This window comes from Aulonocara stuartgranti, assembly GCF_965226115.1.
Source record: "Aulonocara stuartgranti genome assembly, chromosome: 7".
Classification (NCBI taxonomy): Eukaryota; Metazoa; Chordata; class Actinopteri; order Cichliformes; family Cichlidae; genus Aulonocara; species Aulonocara stuartgranti.
Window position 1 is genome coordinate 11,327,895 of NC_138945.1, and position 21,034 is coordinate 11,348,928.

The window sequence follows — 21,034 nt, forward strand, 5'->3', positions numbered from 1 at the left end:
CAATATCGTTTATTATTTAGTAAATATTGATATCTATGACTAGCTAGTTTATTGTGATGGTGCTTTGTTTTCTCTATTATTATGTTGCTCTTTGTTGTTTGCTGTCTCCTCTGTTTGTTTTTTTTGTTTGTTTTTTTTTTTTCTCCATACAGGTGACCCAGGAGTTCTTTTTTTTTTTCTCTCTCTTCCCCCCCCTTCTCACCGTCTCTTCTCCCCTTTGGTTTTCTTTCTTTCTCTCCCCCTCTTTCTCTCATTCATTCCCCCTGTCCTATTTATTAAAAAAAAAAAAAAAAAAATGACAAAGGATGAACTGAAGCTCTGCCATCACGTAATGTCGCATACTGCTGTTTCTGATGTCATTTAGAAGAAAAAAAAGAAAAAAAAGAAAAAAAGAAAAAGAGAATCTGCAATGTAAATACTCATGAAAGTAAAGAAAAACAATGAGGTGTGTCCAAACTTTTGACTGGTAGTAAATTTCATTTAAGACGTAAAGACTATTTTTAAACTTGTTGAATTAGATCAGATACCCACAATTAGAAAACTAAAATATTTCAACTCCTCCTAACATGGATTTTACAATTTACATTTTAAAATTTTAAATGAAAATTTTCCAATTAATGATTTTATTAGGCTGAGACTTGAAGTTGATTCAAATGGTTGTACTGTGAAAGTAAAAAAAATAAAAATAAATAGAGAGAATATAATCACGATTCGACTGTTTCTAATGAATAGAGAACAACAAAACAAACAAAAACAAAAAAAACCAACTTTAACCTAACATGATTGTTTATGCTGCCCTTTAAATGTACAGCTGGATGTAATTTGTGCTTTTGATTGAGAATGGTTTGCCTTTGTTTGTTTGTTTTTTGGTAATTTTGTGTATACAAGTTGAGTACAACTTCACAAATTTGAATTCCTGTGGCGCTGATTCACTAACCGGAAGCTGTCATCTTCTCGCGATGTTTTTTGTTGTTATTGATTCGAAACATGGCGTCCGAGGTAGAGGCGGGCATTGCTACTGCAGCCGAACCTGAGTCCGGAGAAGGGTATGTGCGCCTGATGCAACAGTTTTATTGTATAGAATTTTTAGGTCATATTGCGGATTATATGTGTACATATAACCCGCATTAATTAGCATTAACGTTCTGTTTTTATCAGAAACAATGTTAGCAAACTGGCTAAACTTGCTAACTAGCGTTAGCTTTTCTTAAACTTACAGCTTAAACGCTAATGTTAGAGTTTAAGCTGGATTTATGGTCCCGCAAATGTGTCCATCCGCGTACACGTTTCCCAACATCTGCATCTGCAGGTCCATAATTTCCACTGTAGTACAAGCGTGTACAACACCGGAATAGAGCTTACCGGGGACCATTAAACCGTGCCAAAACCCAAATATCAAAAATTATAGTACGAGTAGCACAGAGTGTGGTTGCAGTGACACTTTTTTTTTTTAAATTGTTTTATGCATTCGATTTCTATTCAGGTTTAACTTCGCTTTTCTCCGTCGCTAGCTAACGGACCAACAACAACACATGCGAGAGTGTCTCATAGACCGGTTGTAAGACATTGCACACCGCCTCCATCTGACAGCATAGCTCAATACTCAGCGGCCATAAATTCTGCTTAAATTCCTGACCTACCGAAAAGCGTACGCAGACGGACACATAAAGCCAGTTTGAAAGAGAAAGCAGCTTTACACCAACAGACCCTACACTGCGTGGTCTGCTGACAAACGCGTAAAATCTGGAAATTATAACTGAAGACCTTTATGTGGAAAATAGCAATTTTCTTTAGCAGTATGCTTTTGATTAAAATAAAAACTAACAAAGGGTAAACAAGTGAGCATGTACTAGCTGAAATAAGATCCCTTCATGGATGGGTAAACTTTGGTTTTCCTTTAAAAAAAAAAATAGACATTTATATTATAAAGTTAATAGAAATGTTGTTATTGCAGTTCTCTTATGGCTGCTTTTGCATGTATAATAATTGTTGGATCATCTGATTTGTCCATTGATGTTCAGGGAAACTGCATTTGGAGTGCTACCGACCATGGAGACTGAGTCATCTAATGGCAAAGAGGTAATGGTACTGAGTTATATAACTGCTAAGGCTTTGTTTTGTAAATTCTTGCTTTTAATTATCTGAGTTTGATTATTTCAGGAGGCAGCTGGTGAAGGCTCAGAGGCTGCTGACGCTCTCACTGGATCAGGAGATGAGGAAAGTGGCAGGCAGCTGGGAGAGGTGGAGCTGCAATGTGCTTTGTGCATGAAGTGGTTCACCGCTGACACATTTGGCATCGGCACAGAGTAAAGCTATTATTCGGTAGCTGGTCAGTACAATATCAGCAGCTGTGTAACGGTCCTGACAGCTTTCATGCTCCAGTCTTTCTCCTCCTCTACAGGACCTGTCTGCCCTTTATGACCAATTATGTGTTTCACTGCAACGTGTGCCATCACAGTGGTAACACATATTTTCTCAGGAAACAAGCAAGTATGTGTGCCATGTGCTTTAACCAGCTAATAACCTTTCTGAAGCTTTAAGATCATAACTTACTCTGTGTTTTGAATGACTGACAAAGCGCTTTTGGTTTCTCAGACCTGAAAGAGATGTGTCTCACAGCTCTTGCTAACCTGACATGGAGATCCAGAACACAAGACGAGCATCCAAAGACCATGTTCTCTAAAGACAAGGTGCGTGTAACTGTTTTTGGCTTTTCCAATGATATTACACTTATAGGATAGCCATTAGTCTTATAAGTAGGTGTATCAAACTGTTGCCTTCCTATCCCAGACATAGTAGATGTTCATGGAACAGTTTTAAATTCTGAGTAATGCTAATCTTTACTTAAATTACTGTTGTTGAGTTCGTTTCCTGACGCGCACTGAGTATATGAAAACTGAGGGTCAGGCAGTAAAGCAGGTCATCTACCACCTAAAAGAGCCATCTCCAGCTCCTTCAATATTCCTAAGGGTTAAAGGATAGACTATAGAACTGTATTAAAGTGGGTGTGAATGGGTGAATGAGGTTTGTGTTATACAAATTCCAGTCCAGTTAATTTCCTAAATCATAATGGGAAATGAGTACAAACATGTATAAACACACACTGGTGGATGGTCATCTCAGAGGAGCCATGGGAGGTCAGACGGTAGTGTACCTTTTGTACCAGTTTTAAGCTGGGAAACATGTGGCCAGTTACATCAGAAGGGGAGCTGAATGTAAAATCCTTTACAAATAAATTAAGTGACTAAATTAAGTGGGAGGCAGATGATCCGCTGTGGTGACAACCTGTTAAAAGGGAGCAGGGGGAAGAATTCAAGCTTATGGACATTTATGTGAAAGAATTATTGTTTACCTTTTTTTAACTTGTTGAAGCCCTCCTAAATTGTAGGATTAATTAATTTTCAATTTTCCTTTTTATTTTCTTTTGTTACAGGATATCATCCCATTTATTGACAAGTACTGGGAGTGCATGACAACTCGACAAAGACCCGGGAAGCTCACCTGGCCAAACAATATAGTGAAGACGATGGTACAGTGACTGCTACAGTCCATTACACAGAAAATATAGGCAGTTATGCTTTAAATTCTCTTTTTTTATTAAAAAACAAAACAAAAGACAAACATGTCCATGTGAAGACAGCACAGTTAGGAAAAGAATCAGAATACTTTAATAATCCGTAAGGGAGTGATGTGGGTTACAGTTGCTTCAAGACAATAACAGTAACAGACTAAATTAATTAAATAGTACAATATATTACAAAGTTTAAAAATGTAAGAAATATCACTTAAATATACAAATAGCTCAATTTAAATATTAAGAATATTACAGAGGTGAAATATATATGATTGACATTTACCTTTAACCTGTTAAACTTTGTCATTTGTTATTTTACTGTAGAGCATGTGCAAAAGGGTGTAACTGTTGCAGTGTGCACTGTACATTAGATGGAGGAGTTGTACAGAGAGAGAGCCACATGGAAGGAATGATTTTCTGTGTCATTCAGTGGTGCATTTTGATAATCTCACTGTCTTACTGAACATGCTCCTGTGACTGGCCAGCCTCTCTGGCACCAACCTAAGGAAGTCCAGCTCCATCCCCACAACATTAATGGCCTTGTGGATGACCTTATTGAGTCTGTTGGCATCTGCGACCCTCAACCTGCTGCCCCAGCATGCAACGTCATAGAGGATGGCACTGGTCACAACAGACTCGAAAAAGTCCTGAGCATTGTCCACCAGATGTTGAAAGACCTCAGCCGCCTCAGAAAATAGTGTAGAGTGAAGTGATGTTTTTAACCCAGTCCAGTTTATTATCTATGTGTACTCTGAGGTATTTATAGAAATGTTGTTTAACCATTCTTGTAACTATCCACCCTGCTGCACTGCTATATCATGACCAGGTATCCTCATATAAATAAATATGTAATGATTATTGAAATGTTGTAGTATTAGTATTGAGTAGAACTTTTATTTTCCAGTGCAAAGAGCGCGATGTTTTCCTGGTGAAGGAACACCCTGATCCAGGCAGTAAAGACCCTGAAGAGGAGTACCCTAAATTTGGCCTTTTGGACCAGGTATTTTATTCTGTTATTTGTTGCACACTGGAGGGGCATTTGTTGCATTTTTTAAAAAATACAGTATGTAAAATATGTATTTCTTGTGTAGGACCTGGGAAACATTGGACCCTCATATGACACACAGAAACAGACTACTGGTACTCCCATGGCTGGTGGGCTCAATGGTAAGGGTGCAAAACAATATTCCAAACTGTAATAACGATAAGCACAGATTAGTCCTGTTATATAACATTGTGTGTTAAAGAAAAAGAGGCTAAAATATTTGCAGGTGGTTTCACACCCACAGTTTGATTCGTTTTTGGTTCACTTGACATTATTATAAAATAAACAGACATTTTGGATAGATTTAACAGCTGTCATCCTGCATGCAGCAACAACTCTCACAGTTGCACATGTAAAGATAACATTTCGGAGATGTCACAGCAGATGATGGTGCACTTTATCGACATTGACATGTTTATCATCATTAACAAGAAACTTATTGCAGGCATTATAATCTGGCTCTGGCTCAGCCAGCATATAATGTTTATAACTCTGTAGCAATCAGAATTATTGTCTGAAGGCCATGAGAAATGCCCAACAGATTTCCTTTTCCAAGTGGATCATTATGGCTGAAGAGGTTCAGTGTTTTTAGTGCGTATGTCCAACAGGGTTGGATGTATATTTATATCCATATATAAGTCACACTCAAGAGAAAAGAACATAATCAGGAGTACTCACGAATCAGAAGGAAAAGATATGATCACACAGGTGGTCCATTAATGTTGTGAAGGAGGTCATGCTGAACATTGAAGTGTCAGAGGAGGATGTTAGGAATGGGGTGAGATGGAGGCAGGTGATTTGCTATGGCAACCTCTCAAGGGAGCAGCTGAAAGAGAAGATATATTCATTAAATTGTTAAGAGGTCACTGTTATACTAACTGGGCAAAATGTGCAGAAGCATATAATAGCAACTTTTCTTTTGCTAAAAAATTGAAGCTTTTGCTCAGTTATTCCACTGTTTGTGGATTCATTTATTGGTTAGGTGTAATGTTTTCAGGTTTGGGGCTAGAGATTTTTTTTTTTTTTTTTGAGCAAGTTAACCACCTTATCTTGATTGACTGTCATCCCTCTTGGTCACATCAGTGACAAAAAAGCCTAGCTTTTGAAATGACTTCTTGCTTTCCCGTGCTCTCTCCTTGGTCATACAAGCACTGAGGTCTCAGTGAAGGAGAGTGATGTACAGTGCGTTAGAGCAAGCTTGTGTTGATTAAAACTTTCTCTGCTGCAGTCACTCTAACATAAATGGTTTTTATTTTGATTGGGCTTTTTTTCACCATAGAACTGGATAAAATTTCCTTGGATACATGCCAAGGCCCTCCTTTTCAGGCAGAGTTGGTTAGGTTTCATTTGCACCAGAGTTTGACAGCTTTCACAAACTGCTGGCATCTATCATAGTAAACCCTTGATTACAATTTCCATGTCCTCCAGGGTTTGCTAGGGTCCAAGTGATATAAATTTTGCCATCAGATGGTGAGTGTGAGGGCAGGGCAGACCTTGATGTGCCTGCCTATTGATTTTTGTTTGTCTTCTCCCCCCTTTTGCTACCTGACTTGTCCACAGAGAAGTGAACATCAATCTGAGTGTAACAGGAATGACTACTTGGCCATTGTGTCTCTACCTTTCCATGTCCACAACAGAGTATAATCAAGGCGTAAGAGTGTGACTAAACTGAACCAAATGGGTTGGGTGTGAAATCAGCCTTACATGAATAATGAGCTGTAAACTCCCCAAACTCAATCAAATGGTGTGATATGTGATTCCCATAGTGATTCTGTGCATTATGTTCCAGGTGGATCTTCTTTCTCAGGTGAATATGTGGTGTGTTGGCATCTGGAGTAATTAGTGTGGGGTTTGTGTGTGTGTGTGTGTGTGTGTCATAACTTCTCTGGATAGAAGTTGGCCCAAATGTTCCAATCAGACTTTCCTGTGTAGCACAAACCAACCCAAACTGATCCCCAAAAAGCATCTTGAGGGCAACTTCATCCATATCCAGTTGTAACCTCCCTGTTTGCTCTCTGTATCTGTTTGGTCTCCCACCCACCTTCTAAAAAGCTTTTACCCTCATTTGTGAATCTTTCTTGTCTCTGGCTTGCTGCTAATGAGCTCTGAAATCCTTCAAAATCTCCCGACTGTAATGGCACTCTGCCCTTCCAAAGTGCAATGGCTGCAAGAATAGATTTTCATTTTTGATTTGCTATTGGCTTTTACCCAATGCTTATTAGCCTCATCCTCTTCAATTGCCTCCATCTCAAGTTTTGTGTCACAGGTCTGGAGCCATAAAATTACTTTAAAAAGATAAGCTCGACTGCAAAGGGGAAAAAAAACTCAAAATGACAGGTTTTAGACATTTCTAGAAACAATCTATACAAAAATATCCTACAGTAGTGTGAAAAATTTATTATTTTCTTGCATTTTATTTACCGAACAATTGTGTTCAATAAATAAAATGGAAATTGTGAAAATAATGTCTAGATTAGAATCTTTAATGTTTGTAGTTTGTGATGATCAAATATTTTAACATCACAATGAATTTTAAAAATTAGTTGTTGTTGGCATTAAGCTGTACTTGCAATGGGATGTTTATAATATGCATTTATTACTTCAGCTCACACCTACATTCAGTGGTTAAACCTGTAGTTCACAAATAGCCTTTTTCCATTAGTACCTACTTGGGTTGGCTTGACATGGCTCAACTCGGTTTGTAGGGTTTCCAATATAAATGGTACCAGGTATTTTCTTTAGTACCACCTCTGCTGGGGTTCCAAGCAATCTGAGGCAAAAATCTGACGTCAACATACTTCGTGCCAATGATGAAAGTGTCTCTCCTTTGTGAAAATCAACACCAATTTTGAAACCCAGCAATGAGGGGGCAAAAAAATAAGAACACTGTGGTCCCAGAATCTGACAAAAAGCCATACACTGAGCAGCAGGTATACCGTTGACTCAGCGTTAGGGCTGCCACAAACGATTATTTTGATAGTCGACTAGTCACCGATTATTTTTGCGATTAGTCGACTAATCAGATCATCATCCATTGGACGTACAGCTTATTGCACCAGGAGCATCTGGTCTTATATAACTATCATTAGCTTACAGCTTGAAGTGTTTGTGCTAACTAAAAATAAAGACAAGATGGTAGTTTATTAATTTTTAATGAAATTTGCAGATTGTTTCGGTGAAGTTTAATAAACTCCTTGCTTTCTAAAATATAACAGGACACCGGAGTATATTATCCAGCGTCTCAAACTTCTGATGATCAGCTGTCTGCTTGAAGTTTATTTAGCTGTGCAAAAACTATAACTTTAATCTTAGCCAAACCGATTTACTCAGGAACAAATAAAATACTAAAGAAAGCCAAACAATAACATTTTAAGTTATCTAAGTGACTTATATATCATGTTTAACCTGAGTAGCGAAAGACAGTGGTGGGTTTGAAAACGATTTGCCGGGAGTCCGGTGTTCTCACGGCTCTAGTTAGCCTTGCCCCCGCCTAGCTAACGAGCTAGTGGGTAACAGACGTCTCCGAAAACGTCGGAGAGCTTTTGAAAATATGTGGTGTCTTGATAAACTGAGCAGATATTTGAGGTTTACACAGCTACATTCTCGCCTGAAAATATGTTAAACGTTTATTTTGTGACCCAGAAAGAATAATAGGAGTAAAGTTAAAACTAACTAGCTGCCGCCATTGTTGACAACTGCGCTGGGCTGCGCTATGAATTCTGGGACACAGCTTCTTCTTCTTCGGGGTTTAACGGCAGCTGGCATCCTTGTACATGCAGTGCTGCCATCTTCTGTTTCAGTCCGTTATTACACCCTTAAATCCTACTACTCATTCCTGCGTCCTTTGTAATCTTACAAAGCTTCAAACGATGCGTCGACTATTAAATTAGTCGTCGACGATTTTGATAGTCGACATAATCGTGACTAGTCGACTAATCGTGGCAGCCCTACTCAGCGTCCTCCTTTGTTGTGGGGTTTGTGTTGCATGCAAATGAGTCACGGGACCTTCGACTATGTTGCTATAATGACCCCATGTACATTTGGTGGTATTCAGTTGTAATGAAAATGACCAAAACTGCAGATATGTGATTAGGTACTAGTGGAAAAGACCTATAATTTAGTTAAAAGTAAAGTCAGGTAAAGTAAAAGATGTCCAGATGTATATTGAACAACTGAGTAGCACGTTAGAATTGGAGACAAAAATTTGACTTAAAAATTAGAAAAATAAGAACTGAGTTATGTGCAGCTACTGAGAAGCCATCACTTGGATCACTAAACTTATTGATAAGTGGGCATGTTTGGTTAGTTCTTGTTTACCTTAGAGCACTTAATTCTGACTTTCTATTTGTGTTTGGAGGAATGAGTTGAATCAAATGAGTAGGTCTTGTTCCATTTAATTTACATTTTGCCAGACAGATGTGGCAAGGGCACATCAAAGAGGCATTAGAGGCTCATAGTATTTGGAAAATGCCACATAACTCATGGACTAATTCCTGCCTTTTTGTGTCTGCTGTCCTTCCTGTGTACTCCAGATGCTGAATAAGCTGCTTTCTCCATTTGTGTGTGTATGCTTAGTGGTGGTTTTGGCAATATTATTATTAAAAAAAAAAGAAAGAAAGAAAGAAACAATAGTTGTATATCAAATAGTAATATTGAGCAGCAAACATTTGTCTTTAAAGTCATTTACACATATTTATTGCAACTTGTTTTCAATGGCTGTCTGTCCACAAATTCACTGCTGCTTTATCTGTACTCTGGCCTTTGGGTTCAGTTACACCAACAGCACTTGAGCTAAGTCAGTCATAACTTACTGTAACTTCTTGTGTAGCCCCGGTTCTCAAAGCAGCACATGTTAGATGTTTCACTTGGAGATCCACATTGCTGGGTATTCTTCAGAAGCATGATACCAGTCCTGATCTGCTGATGATCACAACAACTGTTGGGCTGAACCACTCACCCTTAAATAGCTTGCTCTATTGCACAGTCTGGACAAACGTGAGGAGGGAGGGCCAGCATGTTGTGGCACAGCCCTTTAAACAGGGCTCAGGATGCTGCTAGACAACAAGTAAAGTGAGCTTGCAGACCCACTGGCACCTGCAGCCCCTGACTTGTATAAACACTGATAAGCCAACCCAGTAAATGAAAAGCTGAAGAACTTTGCCGAAAACTCTTTTTCCTGCACAAAAAAAGCATTCGAAATGCAAACAGGGCACATATTATTCTTTAGACAAAACCAAAGGAGACATGGAGAGATAAAAGGCACATATGAACCAATCACGTTAGGAAATGAATGCTCTCCCCTTGCAGAGGCCCAAATCACTGCTAAGTCTCCAGAGGCCATCTGGGGGCCCCTTTAAAATGTTTTCATTTTAAAGGGGCCCCCAGAAAAGGACATGCAGGATGGTTGGCCAGCTGTTTTATCCCCAAACCCTACATGACAAATAGTAATAGCAGCCCAGTAAACTTTAAATGTGCTTGTCAATCAGGTCTTAAAAGAATGACAAAAAATTACTCAAACCAGACATGGAAAGGGAATGTGACACCAATCCTCATTCTCTGTTTACAATTTTAAAGAGATCTGGTGGATCCCAAAGCATTTTAAATGGTGTTAAACCCTGTGGAAGGCCCACTGGGACTCCTTGCGTCAGAAAAGCTGGATGTCACCAATGGCATAATGCTATTGTGCATTCTACTGTTACAATTACTCTTTTCTGCTGTGCACTGGGCTAGGTCTGAGATATGACACCCAGCACTTAAAACTCCCTCCTCTATACCCAGCTGAATCAGACTACTAGGGTACCTGATGCTATAAGCCCCAGTAACAAATGCATAATCTGAAGGTACCCATTTGTGCAGGTGGTAAAGAATGAGGCACGCTCTGAATGCCTTCACTTTAGTAAAGGAAATTGAGTGTCTTTTAAACTGTCTACTTCCCATTACCCCAAACCTGTTGCCAAAGATGGCTGCCCCTCCCTGAGCCTGGTTCCTCCGAAGGGTTTTTCCTCTTAAAAAGAAGTTTCTCCTTCTCACTGACACCAAGTGCTTGCTCAAAGGGGTTCATTCGATTCTTGGGATTTTCTCTTTATTGTTGTAGGGTCTTTACCTTACAATATAAAGTGAGGCAGTTGTTGTTATGATTTGGTCATATATAAATGGAATATAATTTAATTGAGTTCACGGATAACCCAGAAAAGTTATGTTGTTGACAACTTTTTCTGTGTTTATAGAAATGCTCAGGTAGGTCAGATGTATCGTGACAGCAGTGACGCAGCCTTCTGCTCTGGACATGTGAGAAGGAGCCAGTCATCTAAAAGTATAGCTAAAAAACTTGCCTACTGCCTCAGGACACTTTTGTTGCTGCTTCAGTGCAGTGTACAAAAACAATGGAACTAAGGGATTGGCCAAATGGCAGCACTGTGTACTTGTAACAGGCGCCTCAGATACCTGCTGTCAGGGTAAAATTATGTGTCCTACAGATGTAAACCAGTTTCCCTGGTGCGTTAGACATCTCAGAGATACATGAGTGACCATCCCAAATTTGTATGTTGTGAGTAAACTGTTCAGACCCTGCAGAACAGGGCAAATGCTGCCCTATGTTCACCAAATTTTTATAATCACCTTGATCTTTTCCCACACATGCCTTCTGTGACACTGATACCTCTTCCAGCAGCTGGGAATAACTGGTTTGCTGGTATTCTCTGTTACCACAGCAAGCCAAGTAATATTCAACCTGTAATGTAGCACATTTGCAGACGTTCTGCATATCTGTCCTAGCAGTGGGGGAGTTTGGTGCGCTGTCCTCTTTACCTCAAGGGGGAATGAAAATTTTATGCGTCATCCTCCTAGTTGGATATGAGGAGCTGTGAGGTGTTCTCATAGTGATCCTCATAATCTCCAGTACCTCATTCAGTGGTGCCACAGTGGCAAGGTCCATTTGTGGTTAAACTTCCACAACTGTCAGTCATCACTGTCAGTCAACATGTCAGCCCAGAGTCGACTGTTCCCTCAGGACTGCAGGAGGGCACTGTCATTTCTGCAGATTTCTGCACCAAACTAGTGAAAGAAAAGACCAACCTAGTAGTTAAGGTCAGGTTCAGTAAATACCAGTTGGTGTAATCAGACCTGAAGACTAGTGCCTGCAGTACTGCAAGTCTTTATATGTCCACCACACCTAGGTAGAGCTAAGCTAATGGAAAGCTAATTTAAGACGCCGGCCCTGCAATAAATTCTCCTTTCATGAATATTGGTTGAGATTGATGAGAGGGGAGAAAAGCTGACATAAGGAAAATTTCTTGCAGGACTGTGTGAGAAATTGGCATCTAAGTGTATATTGCCTTTGCTACTGTCTGGCTGTTTGTGTGCCTGTGTGGGTTCATTTGAATAATCTATCTTATGTTCTTGAAGGTGCTTTGGCCCCTGGCCCAGGAAAAGGAAGAGGTGCCAAACGTAAACAACAGCAGCAACAAGAGGGGACGGCTGCAGGAGCAGCTAAGAGAACTAGGAGGTACTAATGGTCCTGTATTATGATATTGCACTGTTGTATGTTCTGTCTGTTATGTATCATGTATAACAACTGGGAGGCTTGTGTTTATTATATACTCAGTTATCACTATAACATCAGCAAAGTTTATTTAAATGTGATGAATCAACTAATGTCAAATACATATTGCATAGCTAAGTTATAGCTTTCTGGCTATATGCCTGCATGATGGCCATTACTGTTTAAAACAAATATAAAATATGCATCTTTGCTTACATTATATGATTTGGTGATGGCTAAAATCCATTTAGTTGGTGAGGTAATTTGGCAAACTGGCACTTAGCATTTCCATTCTGGTTGAAGAATTCCTCAAAGTGACAGGCATAATGTCCAGGGGAAATACTTTGGGACAAAGTCAACATAGGCTTTTTTTCTTCTTTTTCCCCCTGATACACAGGCAATAGGTGAGCATTGATCAACCAGCTTAGTTTATGTTTGCAGTTAAAGGCAACCAAGGGAGTTTGATTTCGGAGTCTATTTAAGTTTTAAGGTTTAGGTAAGTCTATTCGGACACTGGGCCTCATTTATTAAAATTTCCGAGGAAATGTTCTTACCGTGTGCAAAAAAGTGGATTCCACACAAAATTACTGTTGAAATGATTAACTGCACATACTTGGTGCAGTTAATCATACATCTATTTTGTTCTCACCACATGCATATCATAGTAAATCAGAATCATTCAGAACCAACAGCCTTGTGCACTCTCCATACAATTTGCATGTTGCCCTGCCTCCATTTCACAATATAAGTACATACTTTTGAGTGATGTTGTTGTAAGAGAAGCCTGTACCTCTAAGGCAAAATATAAGCAAAAAAATCTGTCCCAGAAAATTGAATGGTAGTTTTGCAGGTCCACGTAGACAGCCGGAAGAAACTGCTTTCCAAAGTGTAAGTGACAGTCATTTAAAAATAATAATAATAAAAAGCAACACTTGGGCTGAAAACAGTACATGAGTGATTACGGACTTTGTGATGGATGGCGATATCATCACCCTGACTGCAGGGAATATACTTTCTTCTCACATGTTCATCACTCTTACTCTTGTCTGGATTATTACCTAGTCAGCAGCTCACTGTTGAGACACTGTTTCAGACACTTAGATACACCCAATAGCTGTCAGCGATCATGCTCCTGTGTCTTTAATACTAGTAATTAAGAAGGTCATTCTGCCAAGTAAAAACTGGAGATTTAATAAATCATTGCTTAAAGACGAAAGAGAAAGAAGAAAAGAGAAAACAAGTATTCAAGAATTGGAGGAAACCAATAAATCCTTTTCATTTCATTCATTTGGTTGATTCTCAATATGATAAACTTCTCAGATTAGCTGGCAGGAGGTCTTATCATCTTTTTGAAGATGCCCACTACTTTTGAGGAGACCACTCTGCAGGCAGGAGGATCTGCCAGAGGTGGAGGGGCTGGATGGGCCTGGACCCCCCTGTCCTTGTTGGATTTTGGGGAATTTATTTAAAAAAAAAAAACATAGCTTGTGGGCATTTTAGTTATGGATATATAACAAATATATAGTTATATAGATGTCATAGTTATCCCTATGCATTTTTCTAATGCAAATCTATTTTGTTCCTCATGCAACTTTAACACGTGCATGCTACCATTAAATTACAACTGGTCATTCTATCTCTTTGCAGCGACCCTCTGTTCTCTGCTCAGCGGCTGCCTCCTCATGGTTACCCACTGGAGCACCCATTTAATAAAGATGGCTACCGTTATGTCCTAGCAGAACCAGACCCGCATGCTCCAGACCCAGAGAAGCTCGAGTTGGACTGTTGGGCAGGCAAACCCATACCTGGTGATCTGTACAGAGCCTGTCTGTATGAGAGAGTGCTGCTGGCCTTACATGACAGAGGTATGGGTTTCAAGGACGTTCTGTTTTCTTCGTATGAACAATACTGCGCACAAGGCTTGAGCCACCCTTGAGTTCATTGTATTTTGTTTGAGGCAGTTTATTGAAACACGGACAACGAAAATGTAAATTCATTATATGAGGCAGAGTGTATAATGTCAAGAAGTTTGAAAGTCGATATATATCTTTTTCCTTCAAAACAGCCTGAACTCTCTTTGGCAGCTTTTTTTGTTATTCATTTTCGCAGTCCTCGGGAGTAGTTTATCAGGCATCTGATGCAAAATTGTTACCTACAGTGAAATTGGACCCCTTCCAACCAAACATGCTGTTGAAACCACAAACATCATATTGGAAAGACAATGTGATGTTTGTGCTAAAGGAATAAGGATCACAATATCTTTAGGGGCAAAAAGTGCCTAAAGATATAACTGAAAATTGGTCCTTTGCTAAGTTTTCTGTTATGCTTGGGCACAACACTGAATCATCCCTCAACTTAGAAACTAATGAATGTTTGAATCATTCATAGGTGAGTTGCTTAACAAATTTTCCTCTGAAAATTTTCTAGTACAAAGACTGAAACTGAATCCAAAAGTAGTTAATATCTTGATGTTCAGAAAGTACAACTGTTGCTCAAAACCACTTTTAAAAAACAAATTACAAAAAAGTCCAGTTCCTTGAACACAAAATGGAGTGAGGTTATAGGTGACTCAAGACTTTTCATGGCACTTTACTTTATGCTGTGTATGAATAAGTATGTTTATGTTGCAGCGCCTCAGTTGAAGATCTCTGATGACCGCCTGACAGTGACTGGGGAGAAGGGTTATTCAATGGTCCGAGCTTCCCATGGCGTTCGGAAAGGCGCCTGGTACTTTGAGGTGTCTGTTGATGACATGCCTCCAGAGACCGCAGCCAGACTTGGCTGGTCTCAACCACTTGGTCAGTAGTGCTTTGTACTCATACAAATATGATTACATTTACATCTACAATATAGTTTGTGTACAGAGTAGGGCTGGGCCATATTATACCGTTCACGGTAATACCGGTATAATGTTAGGCAACGATAGGAAAATGAAATATCGCGATAGAATGGGAGTAAAACGCGCATGCGCAGTGCCTTTGTTTTCATACGCACATGGCCGATTGTTGAGTGAAACAGATGAACCAGAATTGGCTTGTAAAAATGGTGCAACTTCAGTGATGTGGAACTGGTTTGGTGTTTGTCCGTCAGATACACGACAAAGCACATTTTTTTGCAGAACATGCAAGCGGGCTGTCGTTATTGTCGTATTTGTCGGACTAAGATGCTCTTAAATCTGGGAGTAATCTGGGTCCTAAACTCCGTATTCTCAGGTCAAACGAACACTGCAGCATCACCAAGAGTTAACTGTCTAAATTCTTTCATCTTTAATAAAACGATCAGCATTGCTGCTTTACCAGGTGTAACTATGAAGTTTAACTTCCAGGCATCCATGAAAACAAAATGTATTACATTTAACGGAGTTAGAAGTTAGCGGAAGTTAGCGCGCTAGTTTCGCTAGTTACCTAAGCATGATATTGCATGTTCTGACTGAGAGTTTTCTGAAAAAAATCAAACGTACAGCTCTGCTATCACTTCCAACATAAATGAAGACAGGAAACTAAACAGCAGTGACATTTGTAGGGTTACTGAAGTTGGGCTAGCTGGTATATAATTATATGCTACGTGCTCGCTAGCGACACAGCTATGTTAGCATAACATAAACAGTGAAGCTGGAGGATGAACACTTAACACTTTTCCACTTATAAAAGTTAACGTGAAGGTTCCTCATGGTTAGAGACAAATGCAATCGCATGGCAGGATGCTGTAAACGGACCAAACTTCAGTCAGGAGAACAACTGAGATAATCCATCCACAATACGAGGTTAGTCATTAATATACTGCAACAACATAGGAATAGAGCAGCTGCCAGAGAATTCAACATTAATGAATCAATGGCACAGAAGTGGAGGAAGCAAGAAGAATGAGTTTAATAAAGTTTGATTTATCTGACTGCTTTGTTTCGCTTAATGTGCCTTATAATCCCGTGCACCTTATGGTCCGAAAAATACGTACTGCACGCTGCAGTTTAATGTTGGAAAGCACCTCTTTTTAACTTCAGTGGATATTATACATGGTTATGCTCAGGATATGTCAGCACATTTCTACTGGAAATGCCTTTTGGTTAAACTTTCAGCAAGGAATTTGCATTTGCACTGTTAAATTTTTATAAAGCTTTAATGTACATAAAAACCAGTTTCTTGTTTAAGTGAAAATAAATGGAAGGTTGTCTTTTTGCGCTAGTAATGTTGTGGAGTTGTATTTTGTCTCGCATCAATTATATCGTCAGTTATATCGTTATCGCAAATTTTCAAATATATATCGTGATAAATATTTTTGGCCATATCGCCCTGCTCTACTACAGAGTAGAAAGACATATACAATGGCATTAAAATAATATATAATTATAAAGTCTCATCAATTGACTGTAGATTAGATTAATAAGAGTTTACAAGGTTATCATAGTTCAGTAAAGCTAAACTAAAAATACAAACTTGGGTGTGGAAAGATATTTTTCTTAACTTGTAAAAGAATAAAAACAAATTTAAAGAAAATTATATAGTGTATCTGAAAAATTAACTAAAAGAAATGTATATTTTGTGCATTGAGGCAGGAATGTCATCACTGTGGGTCAATATCATTTAAGTGTATTGTGATAACCAGAGCCTTCATTCTGATTTAAAAACTAAAACTATAGAAACAATTGTTTGTTACAAAAACTAACAAATTGAAAATCAAATTTTAATACAGAAAAAAATGAAATGATGGAAAGAAAAAAATAATGGCTTATATTAGACCTTTAGATTTCCCTTAGTGATGACATTTTGTCACAGTAGTAATCACAGTGTCTACAGTAGTAGACACTCCGTTCATTAGACTTATAGCTGAACTGCCAAATCAGGCTCAGGCTGTTTAAAGTGAGGCTAGGGTGACGTCTAATGATGGTTTGCAGGGTGCCAGGAAGATTTTATGGTGTTTAAGGCCCTGGGGTCTTGTCCTCTGTGCATGGTGATGTCTGGGTCTTCTGTACTCTTGAGGACCCATGCAGGGCTCAGATCTCCTGGATCTCTGGCTTCTCACTCTTATCATGATTGTTATGTAATAAATATATTAATGTGAATAGTATTTATTTATTTATTTTATTTATTTATGTTTAAGGAAAAGAAATTGAGTAGCAGGAGAGATTTGTAGAGCTACCCTTGACAAAGCAAATGTGTTTGGCACATCAGAATTCAGTTTGCCTTTGGGCTCTCAAAGCTGTGCTCCTGAGATAGTAATTATATTGGGGCTACCTGCTGTTACTGCCGATCTAATGGTAAATGGCCTGTATTTGTATAGCGCTTTTACTACAGAGCAATTTTCAGTTTTTGGACAATAAAGATTAGTTGTATATACATTAACATGTTCAAAATGCACAACATGTACATTTAATGTTGGCTTTGGCTCAGGAGGCAGAGTAGGTCACAAGACTGGCAGGGATATTAAGATACTAACCCCAAATTGCTCTCCATTGTTTCCATCGGCGTGTGACTGTTGGATAGAAAGCACTTAAGCATAGAAAAAAAGTGGTCAGTTGATCATTAGCACCTGTTTTTGTTTTTATGTGCATTAAAGTTATATAAAAATGTGTACATAAAATCGTTTCCAGGTCAGTAAACACACCCAGAATTCATACATAAAGCACACGGGATTATAAGGGGCACTGTCGATTTTCAGAAAAATCAAAGGATTAATTTTAAGTGTGCCGTATTTTCCAAAAAACACGGTAATAACGACGGCCCGCTAGCATGCTCTACCAAAAATAGTACTTTGTTGTGTATCTGACGGACGAAAGCTAAACCAGTTCCACACTGAAGTTGCAACATTTTTACAAACCAATTCTGGTTCATCCGTTTCATTCAACGATCCGCTTTCGTCCACCATGCTTTTTCTGCCATGTGCCTATGAAAACAAAGGCACTGCACATGCAAGTTTTACCCATATTCTATCACGATATTTCATTTTCTTATCGTTGCCCAACATTATACCAGTATTACCATGAACTGTATGATATGACCCAGCCCTAGTGTATACTGCGTCTTATGTAGTGACTTCGGGGACAGCCTTCAGCCACCTCTGTGGCTCCTAACTAGATGGGAGGCTAAGAAATTCACAAACCTCAAAATTTTTCTTTAATGAGTATCTGCCATTATTATGTATTGATATATACATCAGAACAGGTCCTCTTTTTCCTTTCAGCTTTAAGGTTTGTTTGTCCTTACTCATTTTTCAGTTAATATGTATTCCCTTCAATTTAAATAATAAATTGTGTTGTCACTCTTTACCAGAGTGGATAGTGGATATCATTCTTTGGCATAATCTGGCAGCCCTAATATAGAGTTAGATACTCAGCTGCTTTGACAAAATGTTAATACCACAATATCTAACATGTTGGATCTTATTTATAACTTAGGTAACCTGCAGGCGCCTCTGGGTTATGACAAGTTCAGCTACTCTTGGCGCAGTAAGAAAGGGACGCGGTTTCACCAGTCAATAGGAAAACATTATTCCTCAGGCTACAGTCAGGGAGACACACTGGGCTTCTTCATAGAGCTGCCTGAAGACACAGAGACAGCGAAGGCTCTGCCTGATACATACAAGGACAAGGTAACCGCAGCTACATCAGCTGCACTTCTGATTTCTTCTTGTGTTCAGCATTGCATTTCTGTCACATGCAGTTGTATCAAAATGGTCCCAAGAGCTTGGCTGTGTTTCATTTGTCCACCTCCCATGTTACTTATACAAGAGAGATAAATGCCAATCAGATTTATACCACTGGATACCACTGCCAGTATTTTTTAAAGGAACAGCAACTGTTGGAATGATAGATGTGTTCCTCTGAGCCAGAATTTGTGTTGTAGAAATAACACAAATTAACAGTATTATTACTAGGCTGGAGTAAATAAAAATAAATAAATAAATAAAATAATATAAATATATATTTGTGGTGGGGCGTGGTTTGCGGTGCCGTGTGGACACACCTGCACGGCATCCGCAATCACGCCCGCCGTGTTAAAACACGGGGACTCAGGGGTTGGTGTGGGTGTGGTGTGACGTGAATTAAATGAAGTTGGCTCTGAACGTTGCTCCGGGGTCCCGCCGTGCCTTATTCACGCCACATTGGTGCCGAAACCCAGGAGGCGGCACGGCGGGTCCGTATCGGAGCCAGGGAATGGAGGAGCTGGCCCGGAGGGTGGCCGAAATGGCGGCCGCCCAGCGGGAGCAGGCGGCGGAGGTGCGTCGCCAGCAGGAAGAGCTGCAGGACCGGTCCGAGCGCCACCTGGAAAGGATTGGGGAGCTGGTGGCGCTGCTCTGGGCCTGGGCGCCACCCCTACAAGTGTGTCCCGAGGACAGTGAAGCGGTAGAGGAGCCGTGTGGGGCACCTCGGCAGCCGGAGGTGGTGGACGAGTCACGCGGGGGTCCGAGCCTGCCGGAGGAGGAGGAGCAGCCGGGTGAAGGGCTGCTCCTGCCGGGAGCGGTGGAGGAGCCAGATTGCTCCCCGGCCTCAATCGGGCGATGGGGGTATGTGGTGGGGCGTGGTTTGCGGTGCCGTGCGGACGCACCTGCACGGCATCCGCAATCACGCCCGCCGTGTTAAAACACGGGGACTCAGGGGTTGGTGTGGGTGTGGTGTTTTCATGTCTTTCTTGGACTAGTTGGATCTAAAACCAGTTTCTCTTTTCAGGCACTAATTAAGTTTAAGAGTTACCTGTACTTTGAGGAGAAGGACTATGTGGACAAAGCAGAGAAAAGCCTCAAGCCAATGAGTCCCAGCAGGGTTAGAACATTTTTTCAAAATTAATTCCAGTGGAGAAAACCTACTGTCATTTTCCACTACCTACCTCTTATTGGCCCGGCTCTTGTTTTTCAGATGATTTTCTACAAAAATGGAGTGAACCAAGGTGTTGCCTTTGAAAACCTGTTTGAGGGCATCTACTTCCCTGCCATCTCACTATACAAGAGCTGCACAGTGAGTACACATGCACATTTGATGATTTATTTGATTTTAAGGTTGGAAAGGGGTTTGTTTTTTTTAAGTATACCCTTACCTCTTCAGGTTTCTGTCAATTTTGGACCCCACTTCAAATACCCTCCAAAGGATGTTAAGTACCAGCCGGTGAGAGCTTCATACCTTTTAAGATTCCCAACTTTCTCCAAATGATCTTGAAACTTCCTCTGAGTCATTGTTTGATTACTTTCAGATGAGTGACATGGGCTGGGGAGCTGTGATCGAACACACTCTGGCTGACATGCTGTACCATGTGGAGACTGATGTGGATGGACGACGTAGTCCTCCATGGGAGGGATGAAAACATTGAACTGACTATACACACACCCCTGAGTCAAAAACGTTGTTCAACCTTTAGATAGCCAAAATGAAAACACTTCATGCCTGCAGTAAACTGTAGGTCAAATAAGCAGCATTTCAGCTCTTGCAATATTAAAATATCGTCAGCAGTATGGGCTGAATGAATTCTTCCTAGACATAAAACATTTAAAATGACACCGAACTGTGGGCTGCATATCATTGTTACCATAGGGCGAAGTTCCATATCAGGCTTTTCTGAATTAGTTTACTTATGGTGCTCCGGTTTCAAATGTGTATAATTTAAAGTTGTTATGCTTTAGAAAGGTTTTAGTTCAACACATTTTTGGCACCATGAAGTTGTGTGTGTTGTTGCAGCCAAACAGAGCCAATTCACCATTTCACTTATTGTCTAAATGAAAGTCTTTGTTATTGTCTCTTTTGGGTGAATTTTATTTGTTTGTGTTTTTTTTACACTGGGTTAAATTTAATTAAAAAATCCCACATCCAAGTTGATCTGATTAATTAAATCTGTTTTTTGTTGAATGGTCTTTTTGGTTCACCTAGCCTTTTTCTAAGGAGCTGCTTTAC

The 21,034-nt window shown here is 39.8% G+C and overlaps 1 protein-coding gene across 2 annotated transcripts; it reads left to right on the forward strand.

Moving 5' to 3' along the window:
* The first annotated feature begins 939 nt into the window (after positions 1–939).
* On the forward strand, positions 940–20,954 carry ash2l (ash2 like, histone lysine methyltransferase complex subunit). 2 transcript variants are annotated; one of them, XM_082540741.1, is made up of 17 exons: positions 940–1,046; positions 2,022–2,079; positions 2,161–2,306; positions 2,402–2,490; positions 2,596–2,690; positions 3,434–3,529; positions 4,479–4,574; positions 4,666–4,741; positions 6,409–6,426; positions 12,024–12,123; positions 13,807–14,024; positions 14,790–14,957; positions 18,551–18,744; positions 19,823–19,915; positions 20,009–20,107; positions 20,195–20,254; positions 20,340–20,954. In XM_082540741.1, the coding sequence occupies exons 1-17, from the start codon at positions 988–990 to the stop codon at positions 20,445–20,447; spliced, it is 1,773 nt and encodes a 590-aa protein (XP_082396867.1). In that variant the 5' UTR covers positions 940–987; the 3' UTR covers positions 20,448–20,954. The 2 variants fall into 2 exon arrangements, with proteins under 2 accessions (XP_082396867.1, XP_082396868.1); XM_082540742.1 differs by lacking the exon at positions 6,409–6,426.
* Positions 20,955–21,034: the final 80 nt, after the last annotated feature.

Bases quoted from the DNA above. Each gene is read 5' to 3' on its own strand.
- ash2l (XM_082540741.1), top strand. From the start codon at position 988: ATGGCGTCCGAGGTAGAGGCGGGCATTGCTACTGCAGCCGAACCTGAG. The intron at 3,530-4,478 runs GTACAGTGACTG...TTTATTTTCCAG, and splicing joins ACAATATAGTGAAGACGATG to TGCAAAGAGCGCGATGTTTT. The intron at 19,916-20,008 runs GTTAGAACATTT...CTTGTTTTTCAG, and splicing joins AGCCAATGAGTCCCAGCAGG to ATGATTTTCTACAAAAATGG.